At 38.5% G+C, this 17,816-nt stretch overlaps 1 protein-coding gene across 1 annotated transcript; it reads left to right on the forward strand.

Moving 5' to 3' along the window:
- Positions 1 to 1,196: 1,196 nt before the first annotated feature.
- On the forward strand, positions 1,197 to 10,699 carry LOC131221925 (uncharacterized). Its single transcript, XM_058217230.1, has 7 exons — positions 1,197 to 1,807; positions 2,961 to 3,038; positions 3,963 to 3,997; positions 6,083 to 6,138; positions 7,268 to 7,369; positions 9,021 to 9,106; positions 10,210 to 10,699. The coding sequence occupies exons 1-6, from the start codon at positions 1,403 to 1,405 to the stop codon at positions 9,077 to 9,079; spliced, it is 735 nt and encodes a 244-aa protein (XP_058073213.1). The 5' UTR covers positions 1,197 to 1,402; the 3' UTR covers positions 9,080 to 9,106; positions 10,210 to 10,699.
- Positions 10,700 to 17,816: the final 7,117 nt, after the last annotated feature.

The raw sequence follows: 17,816 nt of genomic DNA on the forward strand, positions 1-17,816 counted from the left end.
GGGCCCCACATGGTAAGGGCAACATCCCCTACCCAATCTGTTTCCATATAAATGATGGGTGGTCTGAGTGAGTGAGCCAAAATTGGAGATGAATTGTAGAATTGAGTAAAATTGATGATCAATGGTCCAATTGGAAAACCATATGGTTGAATTAACATTAAAGTTCAACGGTCCAATTTAAATGATATTAAAGACCAACAATCTAATTAGGCAAAAGTTGAAGATAAGTGGTCTGATTGGACTAATATTTAAAAGCCAATGGCCTAATTGAGCTGAAATAGGAGATGAATGGTTTGATTGTTCAAGATCAACTGTGTAATTGAGTCATTGTTGAAGATTAATAACTAGAGTAGACCAATATAAATGAACAAGTCGATTGCGCTAAAATTGGAGATGAACGGTCCAATTTGGGAAATGTTGATGATTAATAAGCTATTTGGACTAATATTGAAGCTAAATGGTTGGATTGGGCTAATGATATTAAACATCAATGATCCAAGTAAGCTAAAATTGAAGATCAATGTTCTAATCGGACCAACATCAAAGGTCAACAATCTGATTGGGTTGAAATTGGAGATAAATGGTTTGATTGGATTGATATTTAAGATCAATGGTCTAATTAAGTTGAAATTGATAATCAATGGTTAGAATGAGCTGATATCAAAGATGAATGGTGTGATTAGGCTGAAATTGGAGATGAATGGTTCAATTGAGCCAATGTTGATGATCAACGGTCCCATTGGGCCGTGGGCTGGAAGAGATGGCCTTTGGTACTCATATATAATGTGACTCTCTGTACACATACACATGCAGCTAGAACTTGTACGCCTGGAATACATTTACCTCAAATGAAGCTGACCATGGACCCAAACATAAATGGGTCATGGCCCACATATCCACTGAACATACAATCATAGCCGTCCGGTTGGTGGATTTCTAATGGATGGTTAAAAGAAAATTGATTAACGGTTCAAATTCAACAAACCAATGTCCACTAATCCAATAGAAGGATCATCCAATAAATCTATTTTTAGGGACCTGCTCTCAATAAACTGAATCCCACTAATTGGACGGTTTATTTTTGGATATTAGTTACGCCACGTGTATAATATCTGTGTGCGTGGTAATGGAGCATCGTGCTCCGCCAGAGTATCAAATAACGACTCTCAGCGAAATGCATGGATGAAATGAAAATCGATGGCCTCAGCCCAAGAAAAATCAGAACGGACTCTCAAGACTCAAGAGCTCTTCCTATTGCAGAACTTAGCTACAGAAAACAGAAAATCAAACACCTAAGCTACAGAAAATCAAATCCTCTGCAGAAACCATCTGCCATGAGCTCCCCAAAACCACCCCCAAAAACCCAGTTTTGAAATTTTGTTTTCCCACTGCAATAGCTGCCATGTCTACTGCCTTTCAAATCTCCATCCACTTCTCTGTTCTCAACACCATCTCTGATGACCCCACCAAGAGAAAATCCTTTTTTGGGCTAAAATCCCAGCAACCCATCAACGGTTTCTCTCCCCCAAGAATCAAGTTGAAAGCTTTGGGAGGAAGATGCTCTTTATGGAGGGAGAGCATTGAGAAAGATGGGTTTTTGATGGGGAAGGAGAAAAATCAGAAGAGGGTGGTTTTGGTTAGAGTAAACCGAGGGTTTGGATTTGGTGGTGGTGGTGGTGGTGGTGGTGGGAGAGATAACAGCAACACTGCAAGGGTGTTGGGGAATCTTGCTTTGGCTATTGGGCTTACCTATCTTTCAATGACAGGGCAGCTTGGTTGGGTTTTGGATGCAATTGTTTCTATTTGGGTAAGCTTTTCTATAGGGAAATGATATGTACACCCCCTTGTTTTTTTTTTTTTTTTTATAATGTACAGGTCCCTTTTTTTTTTCTATCTTTTGGTATGATGGTATCGGATAGATTTGCCTTTTGTGCTCTAATTATACCAAAACTAGAAGAAAGGGTTATTTGCATATAAAGAGAGGGTATCACTATCAGTTCCCATTTTAATGTATCTGGTTTTTTTTTTTGGTTGGCTGTTTGGATGTACGATCGAATAGAATTGCAATTTATTAGTCTAATGAAGAGGCACTGACCAAATTGTGATTACCGTTGCTAGTATCCACGTTGAGGCACTGAGATTCAAATTGCAATTACATTCTTTCAAGTTGGACTTGAAAGGAGTGCATCTGCAATTTGAGGACTGCTTCCTCTTTATCAATACCAGGAAATGTCAGTAGTTCTGTCACTTCCCCTTGATTGGACTGAATGCCAACAATTCAATTTCATGTGCATCCAAATGCACTGTTATAGATTTGATAGATATTTCTTGTTGTAATTCATATAGTGGATATGAAATTCTTCTTCTTTTAATTTGTGTTTCTTCATGTATTGCAATACATGATTTGGATACACCTTTTCCTGCACATACAACAGATTTTCTTCTTCAAGTTCTTATTCTGCATATATATGTACACCTCTTTTTCTATATGTTTTGTAATGCGTTCTTTACAGGAAATTGATGTTTGCACCCACCCTTATGGATATCTTTTCGCCCCATCCATTCTACTTTTCGGAATAAAACAGCACAACTTTATACAAATGTAGTACCAAGAGTAGAGATCATGTAGTAGTAAGGGTGCATGCAAATAGTAGCTACTACTTCTTATAGTCATTGCTCTTGATTTGCTGCTATTTATGCTTGTTCCAGTCAAATTCCCAGCCTTTTTGAAAAACCAAATCCAGGGTTTTTTGTTTCAGTGATAAATGCTTGAGTTTGTGCATGTATCTGGATAAAGTTGCATACCTCTCCTTTATTATTATTTTTTGTGTGATTCGTATACCATGTACATGACTATATCTCATGGTTGTTTGATTCATTAAACTCTTGAATTTGATGTGAATTTTATTATACGTTGGTATCCAAGCTTGCCTGATTACTTACATGTTGTATGCAAACAGCTTCTTGCAGTGCTTCTACCAATTGCAGGGTTGGGTGCTTTCTTGTGGTTTGCAGGACGAGATATTGTTCAAGGAAGTGTAAGGACTCTTTTGTCCTTTCTTTTTTTTTTTTTTTACTTTGTCTTTTCTTTTTCTTGTAAGGACTCGTTTTGTTGTTGTTCTCTCCAAGCACTTCAAGGATGCTCAATGCATGTGATTAAGATCCATGAATTATTCTAATTTATACTTTATTTTATTTTATTATTACATTTATTTCAGCCAACCATAGAATTGCAGTTCACCCTTTAAAGTACGGTTTGGTGCACATGATTTCTATGCCTTCCTTTCCTTTATATGACCACTTTATGTACCTCTCTCAATGTATCATACTTGCTGCACTGCTAAAAGGTGTTAGATCATGCATATACATATATGACATGGATATGTTTTCTAGATTTACATGCGTTAATGTGTTTCTCCTAAGAGAGGGCAGATTTGAAAAAAATACCCCTAAAAAATCATCGAGAACATTCAAATTTTAATGATTTCTTAAGTAAAATATATGGACGCTTGTGTATATCCATCTACATGAGGATGCATGGTGACTAAACACTTCCCATCTTAAGGACTCTCTAATTAATGGAACCTAAACAACCATCATCAAGATTACAGGACCTGCACTGTTAGTTCAGTATCCGTTTGGGTCCATAATAACTTACAACTTTGTAAATTATCACTTCTTTTGCTTTATCTGGTCATGCTTCATTCACAATTCACAACTAACATTTTTGAAGGTTCTATTGATTTCTAGTAAATGGTATTAGTAGTGGTTCTTTTGGAACTTGGGAGTTTCATGTAGATGTCATATGGACAATTACATGTTTAAGTTGTAAGCATATGTGCTCATACCTCAGACATTTACCTATTGTATGGTATGTTAGCGATGGTAGCACTTAGTTTCATCCTCGTGATCATCATAGATTGATTGATTAGTTTTCTTTACTCTCTATGGTGTATGTGCAGTGTCCGAACTGTGGAAACGATTTCCAGATTTTCAAGTAAGTTGTTTAATAGCTGAATTCCTTTATGATGCAAAACTAGATTTCAATGCCGTCTCTTCTTTCTAACATGAACACTAGGGACTGGTTATTTTGGCCAAAATCTTGCAACAGTGTCCATGTTTTCTTTCATCCTCATCCTCCGAGGATTGCAGTGTCGTACATATGTAGCCACTTTTTTTGGATAAAACATTAATTTTTCTTCAAAGCGATGGAAATTTCTAGAGCTTTGCTAAGCCCAGACGCATGTACAAGTTAGTTAATGCACACATCACCACATATGCCAGTGTAGCAGACAGGTGAAATATCCAAGCCATCCATCAGGTGGACCTCACTTTGTAGATCTTACTGCCCGAAGATAAAGGTGGTCCACTCAGTAGGTGTGCCAGTGATATCAGAAACAGTGTTTTAAATAGCGTTAGCGTGTTGCGTAGCATTCAACCCTTTGTAGGGTGTAGCATAAGCTACATGATACTTCTATTTTTTAAATTTAAATATATAAAAAAAATATGATAAATAATAAGAAAAAAGCAAAAAATATAAAAATATGTAAAAGATGATTCATTTTTCAAGTATAAGCATATTCTAGTAAGTTATTAATTATCATTTATCAAAAGCCAATCCACATATAAAGTCATAAACCAAATCAAATAATTATCACATCAACAACTTTCTAAGCAAACTACTTTAATTTTTTCGAATCAAACCACTTTAATTAATAATGTCTAATTGAAACCACAAGTCACAACTCACAAGTATGAAAACAAATAAAAATCCCACAGGTCAAGAGCATTAAGTACGATACAGATGTCATTTATACAAAGAGGGGTTTTCAAAAAACCCCTTTCGAAACCTCTTTTTTTTTTTTTTTTTTAAAGTTTAGTTTTAAAGGTTTTTTGCGTGTGAGTTCTACACCAACTTTAACAAAGGATCACCACAATTTAAAGTGAAATAAACAAAGAAAGGTTTGTTTTTAACTTTACATTTTAAGTTTTTTATTTTTATTTTTATTTTATATAATATGAGTTCTACACTATTTTTAACAAAAAAATGTTATCATCATTCTTAGAATAAAAAAAAACATTGCAGCATACGTTGCAAACATCACCACATTTTAATGCACAACCCCTGTAGCATACACTACAGGGGATTTATGTTATTTAGTTACGCTACGTAGCACTATGGCTACACTACGCTACGAGCGCTATTTGAAACACTGATCAGAAATAAGCTGAAAGGGTTGAAAACTTTGGCCAATTTTTTTGCAACCTTACATTTGTTAGGTTGATTTTGGCCCACCTGACTAGTGGACCAACTTGATTCTTGGGATGGGGAATCTACATAAGGCTACCTTTTTGATGGATGGGTTGGATATTGCACTTGTCCGCTACTCTAGCATATGCAGTGGTGTGTGCATTAGCCAACTTGTACATGCATGTGGGCTTAGCAAAGCTCAAAATTTTAATATTTCTTCTATCAATAGCTATAGTCTATTGAGATCTTCTAGCTCCACATGCACTACACGTGCATGTGTGCAAGACATCAAGCTGTGTATCAGGTGTGACCCTCCATGTAGATGTACTGGCGCAAAATCGGGTTGGTCAAACATCAGTTATGCAACAGATGTACAAGAAAAGGACAGTCAAGCCCCTTTAAATCGTCAGTTGTTTTCATAAACATGTGTGGCAACTTGATGGTTGACCAGCCTTATTTTTGGGCCAGGTCATCTATGCAGCAGGTCCCACTTGATGCATGGCAACTGCCTTAGACATGCCATATTTGGACATGTGGCCATGTGTAAAGTGTTTGTGGGGCTAGGAAACCTCCAATATCTATATATGCGGTACTATTTATATGGTGTATAGTATGCTTTATGAACTAATATTCATATAATAACGTGTATTTCAGTGTTATCAATTAACTGTATGGATCTATGGGCATGCCAGTTTGCCAGGGTCACCGTATTTGACAACTCACCTCATGTCTACTTTTGAGAACAGTACATGTGTCAATCTCTAAGTTACATGTCTCATATGCATGGTTTTTTTCCCCCTTCTAAAATTTTGACCTAACCACATGTTGCAGATCTTCTTTAAAGGATGGAGTGCAGTTCTGCCCATTTTGTACTCAACCTTTCTCAGGTTACCACTAATCTCAACTCAGAAAAAAAATGTTTTGTTTGTGTTTCGGGATGCCTGTCTCCGTTCTGCTTCTTCTCTTCAGTTCTCTTTCTTCTTTTTTATTTTCTCATATTTACTACAATTGGTAATAGAAAGTTGTAATCCCATAGACAGACCTACATGCAAGTGAATGTCTCCTGTGTCACATCCAACCTACTCATCATGATCAGTAAAACCTCACTGTGTGACCTTGCCCCAAAATCAGGCATGCCACTCGTCAGGTGGCCCCAAGTTTATAAAAGAAATGGACTGTAAAAGGACCCATGGTCCATAGTCAAAGTACAGTTGTGGGCTAGCTGATGGTTGAACCTGCCTATTTTTTGGTCAGGGCATCTATATGGTAGCACCTACCTGAGCTGCTTGGATGTCATGCATATTGGTTCCTGCACCTATGTGTAGTCATGATGGGAGGTGCATGTGGTAGTAGGAAACCTAATCTGATTGGTGGAAGCTCAAGGTTTGTGAGTGCAATGCGTTTATTGGGTTTACAAATGAACAGCCATAGACTAATGTGATATGAGAATTGTGGTGGGCCATGGTTGCCAGATTGCATTGCTGAACATTGGTGGATGTGTTCCCTGATCGTTGGCACCTAGGTGGCACCCAAGACTAAAAACAGTACGGAAATGAGGTGATAGTATGGAGAGATTGCTTAGTTAGTAGTAGTACTAGTAGAAATGTAATGTGTCATCATTAAGAATCTCTTAATTATCTTAGGAATCTGAGCTTGTGTTTGGTTCGAGCTGCGAGAAAAATAATTAGAGATTTTTGGGATTTCTGTTGTTAGTAGAATTTCCAAAATGCATGAATCTTTACTTGTGTGGATGTAAAAAGCTCCTTTCCAATAGTATGCAACCGAGCTCCAATTCTTGCTTTTTGGAAATTTTAAGAGAAGAAATTTCAAAATCACAAATTATTATGTAGCCCAAGCAATTTGTTGATTGGAGAACAGTGTACAAGTTTATGCATGTGGGCTTAGGCTCTCTTGTTGGGAAAAGATTTATCGGGCATTCCAAGTACTGTTTGAAGGCTAACTTGTTTAAATATCTACCATGTCCCCAAGTTCTAAGTTGATCTGATTGAATTCCAGTTCAGGACGACAAATTTGTTAGAGAATCTGCTAAGTTTTCTTCCGAGCCGTCTCCGACGTTTGGACAGGCCTTTAATGGTTTTTCACGCCGCACTGAGAAAGGTATCTCCAGCATGGTTGGTTGTTCGAATTGTCTTTATGTTAGCTATTTATATCACTAGCTTTTTCCACAGCAGCAAAGATCTCAAAATAATTCACATTATATTTGCAAGCAAATTTTAAAAGACATCATCCAAGGGGTCGTTTGGATTCAAGCAAAGTTGTGTCGGGACGAGCTGTTTTAGGACAGATGGCTAGCCCATAGTTTCCATTTATGCACAGGAACTGCGCAGAAACCTAGGAAAATAAAGACAATGTGTCCCTAACATATGACCGTTAGCAAGGATTGCTTCCTTGACTTTGCTAAAATAATAATAGTAAAGGTGGAATAACTTGTTTGGTGCATGTGAGGAAGACAATGTTCCGTGCACATGCCGAATGTGTCCCATGCGACCGTCCAAGTTCAAGCGCCCCATGTGCACATGTGCGACCATCAATCTTCAAGTGCCCAACATGTGGCACATGTGTCAATGTGCACATGCACTATAAATGTTGCATATGTGACCATTGACGTTAAGCTCTCCAACAGAATAACTAGTCCCGATAGCATGACTTGGATAACTTTTGCTAACACAACTAGTCCTGACAGCCTGTGCCGACTCAACTTGGCTTGCATCAAAACAGCCCTAAGTCCATCTGGTTTGCCATATGGTTTGGGTAGCCTTGCTAAGCCAACATGTATTGTAAGGTAGCTCATGTACCTGCCACCAAACAAGCCATCAAGGCACTTGGGTATGCATCCGAACTGTCCACCAGGCAAGTCCCATTGTATAGATGCACTAGCTTGAAAAGCAGGCTGGTGCACATGGTTCAGGAAAAATATATGGCAGAGAAAACTCAGCCAACGTTCTGAGCTCTCCCTCTAACATTGTCACCAACCTGTTGAGACAGCCAGCCATACATTTGGTTCAGATCATCTATATGGTGGGTCTCACCTGATGGATTCTTGCACCCACATGTCATGCTGGCAGATCTGGTCATGTGCGGATGGGATAAGCTGACTTATGTGGGCCTGTGGAGCTTAGCAAATGCCTCATTTCAGAAGGATATGTTTATTTTAATATATATATATATATATATATATATATATATATATATATATATATATATATATAGATATATATATATATATATATATATATATATATATATAATTATTTCTTTAGAGAGGCAGAGATCCAGTGTTAGCAGATGCTCTTTCCTTCCTATGTGGCAATCATGTATGAGATCAATATCATTCATCTGTTTGGCCTTCTGTGTATGGGTCAAACACTGCTAATCAAACCAGTTGGATGATCCTAGCTGCTTATTGGATGACTTTCCATTGAGAATGTATTTTCTTCTTCTTCTGGTTGTGATCATAAAAGAAATCTTCCAAATGGTAGGTTAACTGCAGTATCATTTTTGGTATATGGTGAACAAAGTAGGACCCATCAGATGATCTAGATCCCTTATATTTGAATCACATGTATGGAGATAAAGTACTAGCTAACTTATCGAAAATCGATAATACTGGACCCTTTCTGATCTCTTTTTATTGCTGTTGCCTTGATTACTTAAAATTGGAGTTCCATTTCCTGAGTTTTAATTGCCAGGAGATTGTTAGCCTTGTTCCTCCCCATGTTCTATATTACATGTCTAATGGTATCTGCAGGAAAATCTTCTTCAGTGACAGTTGTGGACATTGAAGCTGAAGTGAAGGACATCGACTAATCGCGTCTATCATGTCCAAAATACCTAGTAAGTGGAAACGGAGCCTTGAAGTTTTGTTTTCACTGGCAACCTATGTTCCACGAAACAATATGAAGTTCCATATTTTATAGATTCAGGCTATGTTACAAGTGCCCTTCATATTATTAAATAGATATTGTAAATGCTCGGGCTGAGAGATTTTACAGTACTTTCGGGCTTCCAGTTCGTAAAAAGAAGAGAAAAGAAGAAGGGAAAAAAAAAAAGGAGTTCGTACAAGTGGGGCCATTGTCCACTGATCGTAAACGTTGATATGATGAGATTCATCATGGATAGCCAATGCCAAAATCCCACAGGTTGGATGATCATAGCTGTAGAATATGTGGCGTTTTTATTGGTAAAATGGGAACTTCTTCCGTATTTTGTTTTCTAACCATTTCTTTGTTGGCTATCTATTGAGAGGTAGGGTGTTTTTTTTTCCCCCTTATTTGATTCCACTGGGAGATTTCTAATGCATGGGCCACACAGCAGTTTGGATCACCAAACAATTGACCCTATGCATACAAGCTGAAAACCATAATGTTGCTGCACAATCTCTCTGCCCGAGCATTGAATAATACCTTAGCATTAAAAGGTACATGTTGACACAGCTATTGGGCAAAAATCTTAATGAAGTTTTATATTTTATTCATCCAGATTCTAGCTACCGTTTTTTATGATCTTTTTTTTTTTCAAGAGGTCTGCTTATCCTACATGCACACTTACAGCACAGGTGGGGAAGTGTGCTAGATCCAATCCATTGATCAGGTGGATCCCACTTTAGCCTGTCCAAAATCAGGCAGTCCACTCACTAGGTGAGCCACATACTGGATCGTTAGATAAGGCCAACAGTTAAATTCAATGTACACAAGTAGCCCACCTGATGAGTGGACCAGCCTGATTTATCGGCCTGGTCATCTACATGGTAGGGCCTGCTTGATGCACTGATTAGATTTCACTTAGGTGGGACACGTCCATGTGTATGTGTCAGTGTAGAATAAGCAAAAGTCATTAGCTTTCGCCATTATCATAAAACTATGTGAATATGGAGTGAATTGGGTTTAAAGGCCATCATGTCCAACTCTAACACACCTCTGTGCCTATGTCACACTCAGGTATGTGCATTACAAGGAAAAATACTAAATGGAGGAAACACAGTTTTATAGGAGGTGAGCAACAGTCCCGCATTTCTATGTAAATGCTCAGGAATCTGGGTTTTCTTCTAGCATGCTGCTGTAGAGAATAGAGGGAGGAAAGACGTGCATTTTTACTTGTGAAAAGTTACGCAACATGGGTTTTCTATATGGCATGCTACTGTATATTATCCATCTATTTGTTCTGCAGGATCTGCTTCTTGCAACAAATTTATTTATTTTTGGCCTTTATTGATTGAACTTTCGAAAAACATTTATGATGAAAATAAATTTGTAATTAGTTAATGCAAAGGAGGTATTATCAAATCAGCTTCTGAAATGTGGCGAGCAAAAGACGGTTTTGGATTACGTTTTCTTTTTAACCATGTCTTGAGGGTTGAATGCAAAGGTAATCATCCAATTTTAATTATGCTACATGTCTATGTTGAAGACAAACCATGGATTTCTTTTTCTTCTGACCATCCAATTTTCTTGAACGTGCATGTGCCACTGACTGATTTTGGGTCTAGCATGTTAACATGGGTCCTGCCTGATGAATGACTTGGATATCATGCATGTGTGCAAGTTCAGTACTTGTACTGAACTAGCTCTCCAATCAAATCACCTTAGCATCTCTCATAGAAGTATGGAAAAGTGTCAAAGAATTCTGCCTCGTAGACCCAGTTTATGATAGGTGAAAGCAGCATGAAAGAATACCCTGTTGTTGCACAAGACGACGGTCTATATATATATATATATATATTGAAAGATGAATATTATTAAAACAAGGCCAGGAGGCCGAAAAAACAAAAGCTAAAAGAGCAGAAACAAAGAAACAAAAAACAGAAAAACCAACAGAGAAATCCAACCAAAAGTGATATAAGAACAAGAGCTGAACCCCAAACCCAAACCTGGAGCCCACTCCTTTATAAAGTGAAACGCCCTGCTGAGGACCCTGCTATCTGAACTCTTTACATTATTGAAACAGTAGTTGTTTCTCTCCAACCAAATGGACCACATGGCTGCAAGCAATGCAAGCCTCCCGTCTCTTTTTTTCCTAGCTTACCTCTACCTCCAACATCCTATGATCTGATATGGGCCTTGATAGACTGAGGGAACACCCAGGATACCTTCACATGTGATAAAATCTCATTCTAGACTTCCAAGGCAAAGGTATAGTGTAGGAGAAGATGAGAGACTGATTCCGCATATTGCATGCACAAGAAGGATTTCATTGTGGCTTCCTAGGAGCCTAAGAGATAGGAGTCCGCGACATCATGGTGTATCACGAAGTGGGGGCGTCATAAGACCAAAGAGGGCCAATGTGACTAGAAGGAGCTGAATCCCCAGGAGAGGAGAGAACTTTGAAGAAGGCACCAGGCTTCGAGTCCAAGAGATGGAAGTCTGTGACATCAGGGTACAACACGAAGCTCTGCACATGAGAAAGAAGCTCTAATAACTCATCAAACTCCTCGTCTTTAAGGTCTCTTCAAAAGGAAGGAGTCCATACTCCACCCTAACTAGAGTTGGAGTAACAATCTGAAACTAGCATTTGCTTATTGGGGCATAATGTAGCTAAAGCTGGGAAGGAGACTGAAAGAGGAGGAATACCATGCAAAGTATCCATCTAGAATCTGATTCTGTCACCATTTCTCACCATGAAAGTAATGTTCCTGAAGACCATCACAGACACCTTATCTGTTTTCTTGCAAAGGTAAGAAGATATGTTATGTTCTAGATAGACGATGACCATCAACAATTAAAGAAGAGATAGCATTGCACCTTGCTCTAGCATTAGCAACCCCCATGGAAATAGTTGGTATTGTCACCTTTCTTGAGCCACACAGATCTAAATCGTTGACACCATTTTATTTATTCTTTAACTTTTGCAGTATGGTCTAAACACATCTTATCCTTGAGAGGAACCTTCTTTTGAAAGGGGCCCTCCTTATCTAGCGCTTGTATCCTATCTAGAATGGAAGACATCTTAATGCAATGGCATTTTCACACTAGGCTCGAGTGGGGTGGCCTATGGGATGCAGGGGCACACTCGGGGTGGGCGGCCTATGTGAGGTGGAACCCATGTGATTTGGGGCTCACGAGGGAGTGGAACCCATGAATTTAGGGCCCACAAGGAGGGTTCGGCTTAGTACCTAACTCAAGGATGTGAGGCCTGGGCTATGAGATAAAGGGATTAATTCACCATGCTCTATTAGTTCGAGCTTTTAGAGCAAGTAGTTAATTGTCTTGCATCAAATTGGTATTTGAGCAGAAGCTAAATCGTAAATTCTCCCTTTAGCATTTGCATTTTCTTAAAGAGAATAAAGCCTGGTTTCCCTTGGACCGACTAGTTAGCTCAAACCCAAAGGATTTCAAACCCTAACTAACTTTGTCTACTTGATGGAGAATCAATCAAACCCAACGGATTTCAGACCCTAACTAAGGCCCCGTTTGTTAAATCTGAAGTCTAAAGCCTAAATCTGAAATCTGAATCTGAAATCTGAAGTCAAAAAACTTGTTTGGTAATTATGGTTGAAGTCTGAAAATCAAGTACTGAATTTGAAACAATCTGTTTGTTAACAAAAATCTGAAATGTCTTAAATGTGTTAATTTGACACATTTACCCCTATTTCCTCTTTGAAAATATTTTACATTATAAAGAAATTATTTTTTATTAAATGAAAATAAAATTATTCTATTTAATTCAAATAAACTACGGTATGGTACCATAAATCCTCTTGTGTGTGTAAGTAGCATCAATCAGATCATATTTATCTACAAAAAAACAAATGACATTTTAGCAAAATTTCAAGTTATAATTTTACCAAGCTATATATATATATATATATATATATATATATATATAATATTACTAGGAGGAGGCAGTACAAGTATCTTTGTTGGATCAAGCTCAGCATCTATAAGTACCCTTGAATCATGTGTCACCCCTTCCCATCTAGTTATGACATATATAAAAATCATATTAAAATCGCATATGGCTATAAACTATAACATTTTGAGCACATTCACCCCTTCCTCTTCCTCTATAAGGTATTTGTTTATCTGTCGGGATACGTGCATGAAACAATGTTGAATGAACTTTGTCCATTGAAAACATTTTGGGGGCCATAAAAGTTTTGAATCAAGCTTATTTTTATTTTTTCACTTCATCTGAGCATGTATGACCTAATCTACATTTTGGATGTCAAATAAACAGTACAGTGGGCCCTAAGAGGATTTTAACGGTGGATATCCAATCACTATTGTTTTCCTGTGGTGGGGTCCACCTGAGATTTATACCCATCTTATTTTTGGGATAGAACAAAAATGATATCTAAAAATAGAAGAAATACATCCATAATGGGGCCACATAGCACTGACCATCACCCACCAGGCTGGGGAGTAGCCAATCCGTTTCCGTATCACACACCAGCTATATCGCTGGTGTAGATACGTGTCGTGCGCAAGACGCCCCTCGAGATCCCAGTTTTAGGAATCAAAGGAGATCAAAGTTACATGGGCCCCACAATAATGTATTTATAATATCTACACCGTTTATAAATTTTTTAAGATTATTTTAGAGCATTTTCCAAAAAAATGAATCATATCCAAAACTCAAATGGACCACACCAAAAATAGCAGCGGGATAATGATTTTCACCCTTAAAAAATTTGCAGGCCCACTGTAACGTTTATTTTGCACCTAATCCATTCATAAGGTCAAAAATATCTAAATAAAGAGGAAAAACAAATTTCATATTGATCCGAAACTTTTGTGACCCCAAAAGGGTTTCAATGGTAGATGTTCAATCCCCTGCTGCTTTTTGCAGTGTGGTCCAGTTTATCTTTAGATCTATTTTATTTTTTGGCTCAAGTCTTATGACAAGCTCGCAAGATGAATGGACGGTTTGGATATAACAAATGCATCATGATGAACCCACGTAACTTGCTGACGTCAATACACCAGCCAATCCACTTCCAATCCCGTCCCTTACTCGGAGACGGATTGGCTACTCCACCTGACACTAGCCGGCTGGTGGGTGGTGCTTTTTGGGCCCCACTATGATATACTTGTTTCATCCATAGGGCTTGTTACAAAAAATGATAGGGATATAAATCTTAGGTGGGCTACACCAGAGGAAAAAAAAAATGAATGGATATCCACCATTAAAATCCTTCTAAGGCCCACTGTACTGTTTATTTGACATCCAATCTGTTGATTAGTTCATAAAGACCCAGACGAAGGGAAACAATAAATATCAATCTTATCCAAAACTTTTATGGCCCCTAAAACGTTTTTAATGGTCAATGTTCATTCAACACTGTTTCTTGTAGTGTGGTCCACCTGAGATTGATATATGGTTCATTTTTTTGTTAATACCATAACATGATATATAAAAATAGATGGACGGCATGGATGAAACACATACATCATGGTGGGGCTCACATAGCACCGACCAGCAGCCATTGGCCGGTGGCAGTGGGAGTAGCCAATCCGTTCCCGTCTTCTGTCCAGGACGCGGACTGCGTACTGCCCCCACCCGGCCCTGGCTCCGAACGGGCAGTTCTGTGGGTGGGCCCACCGTGATGTATCTATACATCCAAACCATCAATCCATTTTCTCAGATTATTTTAAGGCATGAACACAAAAAATGATGCAGATCCAATGCTCAAGTGGACCACACCAAAAATAGCAGCGGGCTAATGATTTTCACCATTAAAAATTTCATGTATACATCCATTGTTGAAACCTTTTTAAGGGCCACTGTGATGTTTTTTTACCATCCAACCTATGCATTAGGTCATGTATACATGGATGAAGTGAAAACACAAATATCAGCTTGATCTGAAACTTCTCCAGGTCTCAAGAAGTTTTTAACGGTAGATGTTCAATCCCCACCTTATGGTCCAATTAATCATTGGACCTGTTTCTTTTATTGGATCACACTTTAAATTATCAGAAAAAGTTGATTGACAATGTGGATCAAACACATAAATCATGGTGGGGCATAAAGAAATTTCACAGGTTAAAGGTTTATTTTGTACTGCGCGAATAATTTAAAAGAAAAAATTTACATAATAACTTGAAAAGTGGTACTTTTAGAAGCAAAAAATTTTTGTTTAAAGAAAAATCACGGAACGCATTCCGTGTTCACTATTAAGCCAGACTCCTATCACGGAAAGAATTCATTGAAAAATCACTTAGCGCTTTCTGAAAATTTTCCCCTTCCGTGATAAGTGCAAAAAATCAGCGTTAACAAACACGGCCTAACTTTGTCTACTTCATGGAGAATCTATCAAACCCAAAGGATTTCAGACCCTACCTAACTTTTTCGACTTCATGGAGAATCAACCAGTGGTTGGAGGTCGGCTGCATCCAAGGAAAATCGGGAATCTATCTAACAGAGATGCGCTGGCCATTGGTTGGAGAAGCTCGACCATTAAACCATGTAAATTTGACACCACCTAAGGGAAGATCAATAAGTTTATGATTTGAGATCCAATTGGAGAAACTCCTCATGCTAGCCAAAACTTTAGATGCTCTGAGTTTTTTGTTAATGAATCGCATTACATTGAAGTCCCCACCAATGCATCACAGAAGCATCCATCTGTCCCAGACGGAGGATAATTCCAACCATAAGGATGCCCGGAGAAGGTGACGAGAAGGGCCATACAGCCCCGAGAACACCCAACGGAAATCCAAGCCAGCTTATTTAAAAACTAAGTTTACCGAAAACATACCTATCTTCCTTCCTCCAAGACGTCAGATCCCAGAAGATCAAGATACCTCCTAAGGATCTGACAGCATCAAGAACTTCCCATTTGATACCTTTCCCACTCCAGATGGAGCGAACAATCGTCCTATCTACTAACTACTGTTTAGTTTCATGAAGAACAATTAGCTTTCCTTTCGATTTAGAACACATCTTGACGATGGATTGCTTTTGGGGAAAACCCAACCTACGAACATTCCAGGATAAAATCTTCATGGTAATACAATTTCGCCTCTTCTTCCCCGTCTTTCAACACGCAGGATAGCGCCATCCACCCCATCTCTAGCAACCACCAAACTTCTCAGCGGACTTTTAGGACAACTAAATGAAGGGATTCCTATACCCTTTTCAGCCATCAAACAGAATAATGCAATATAATCTTTTGTCCCTTTCCCCAAAGACTAACCCAAGCAACTGACCCACGTAACGGATCATATCTTTGACTAAACCCTTTTCTTTGATAAGGGCAAGGAGCTTATCAATCTGGTCTTGGGATAGTCCTGGCAGAAGGGAGTAACCAACGGTCTTTGAAAAGAGCTTAAATATATTGTTTAGATCCAAGTTATTTTACATAAGCTAACTTATACCTCAACGAGCTTATCTTGGTTTCTACTTACTCAACCGAATAAGTATATTTGATAACCAATATAAGTAGAAAAGTGTGTTTGGTTTCCATCACTAAGTACTTATTCCTTGAGTTAGTTTGGTCCACCCTTAATATCCATCGTCCATCATGTGGGGCCAACCTTTAATGTGGATTGTTCATTATGTTGGGCCCACCTTGGCCTATTTTATTGTAAACCATCAATCATGTGGGGCCTACCTTCAATGTGAACCATCCACCTTGTGGGGCCTACCGTGGATGTGGGCTGCCCATCATGCGGGGCTCACCTTGGATGTGGGTTGGTCATCCATCATGTGGGGCCCACCACCTTTAATGTAGACCATCCATCATCCAGGGCCCAACTTTCAAGCGGTCTGTCCATTATGCGAAGCCTATCTTGGATGTGGGTTATAGGGGATGTGGGTTATTCATCATTAGGGGCCAACTTTTGATATTGACCATTGACAACCCACTCAATCCCATCAAGAAAATCCCGTATTTTTTACTTTTGCTCGTTGGACAATTTTTGGGTCCAAATTGATATGATCGAAGGTGCCTTCGATCTCATCGATGGGATGTCGATGGCAATCGATATGATCGAAGCTCCCATCAACCTGACTTGTGCAATTTTATAGAATTGCAGGTTTTGTTTCCTATTTTGGATTTATTCCTTTTTAAGGGTTCGTAATCTGTGATTAGGGTATTGAAACATGCTTAGGGTGTTTTTGGTGGGCAAGGAAAGTTCAAAGCTAGTGTTTTTTTTTTTTTTTGGTGTTCATGGTGTATTATTGAATCGGCAAACTCTTACGTCTCTTTTAAACCTTGATTATCATAATGGATTTGTTGTCACTTTGTGCAGTTATTTTTGGTTGTTTGATTCTAACTCGGAATTGCTTCGGTATGTCCCCCCAACATGGCCCACCATGAATCTATAATGGTGGGCTCCGCCAAGAATTCATATGCATCTATTTGTCATGTGTAATGCACAACCAACTTCCATAGTCAAGAATTCAAGGTCTTCTAGTACAAAGTAATTGCTTTGCCATCAATAGATCTTGACCATTCATCAGGTAGAGTACAATGTGAGCGAGGCAGCTCAAACATGTATGGAAATTTGGCAGTTAGGAAAAAAAAAAAAAAAAAGAAGTCCAAGACAACGTGAGCTGCCATGTATAAAAAATATTTTGTTACATGACATGTATGCAGTGTACA

Source organism: Magnolia sinica, chromosome 12 (assembly GCF_029962835.1).
Source record: "Magnolia sinica isolate HGM2019 chromosome 12, MsV1, whole genome shotgun sequence".
Taxonomy (NCBI): domain Eukaryota; kingdom Viridiplantae; phylum Streptophyta; class Magnoliopsida; order Magnoliales; family Magnoliaceae; genus Magnolia; species Magnolia sinica.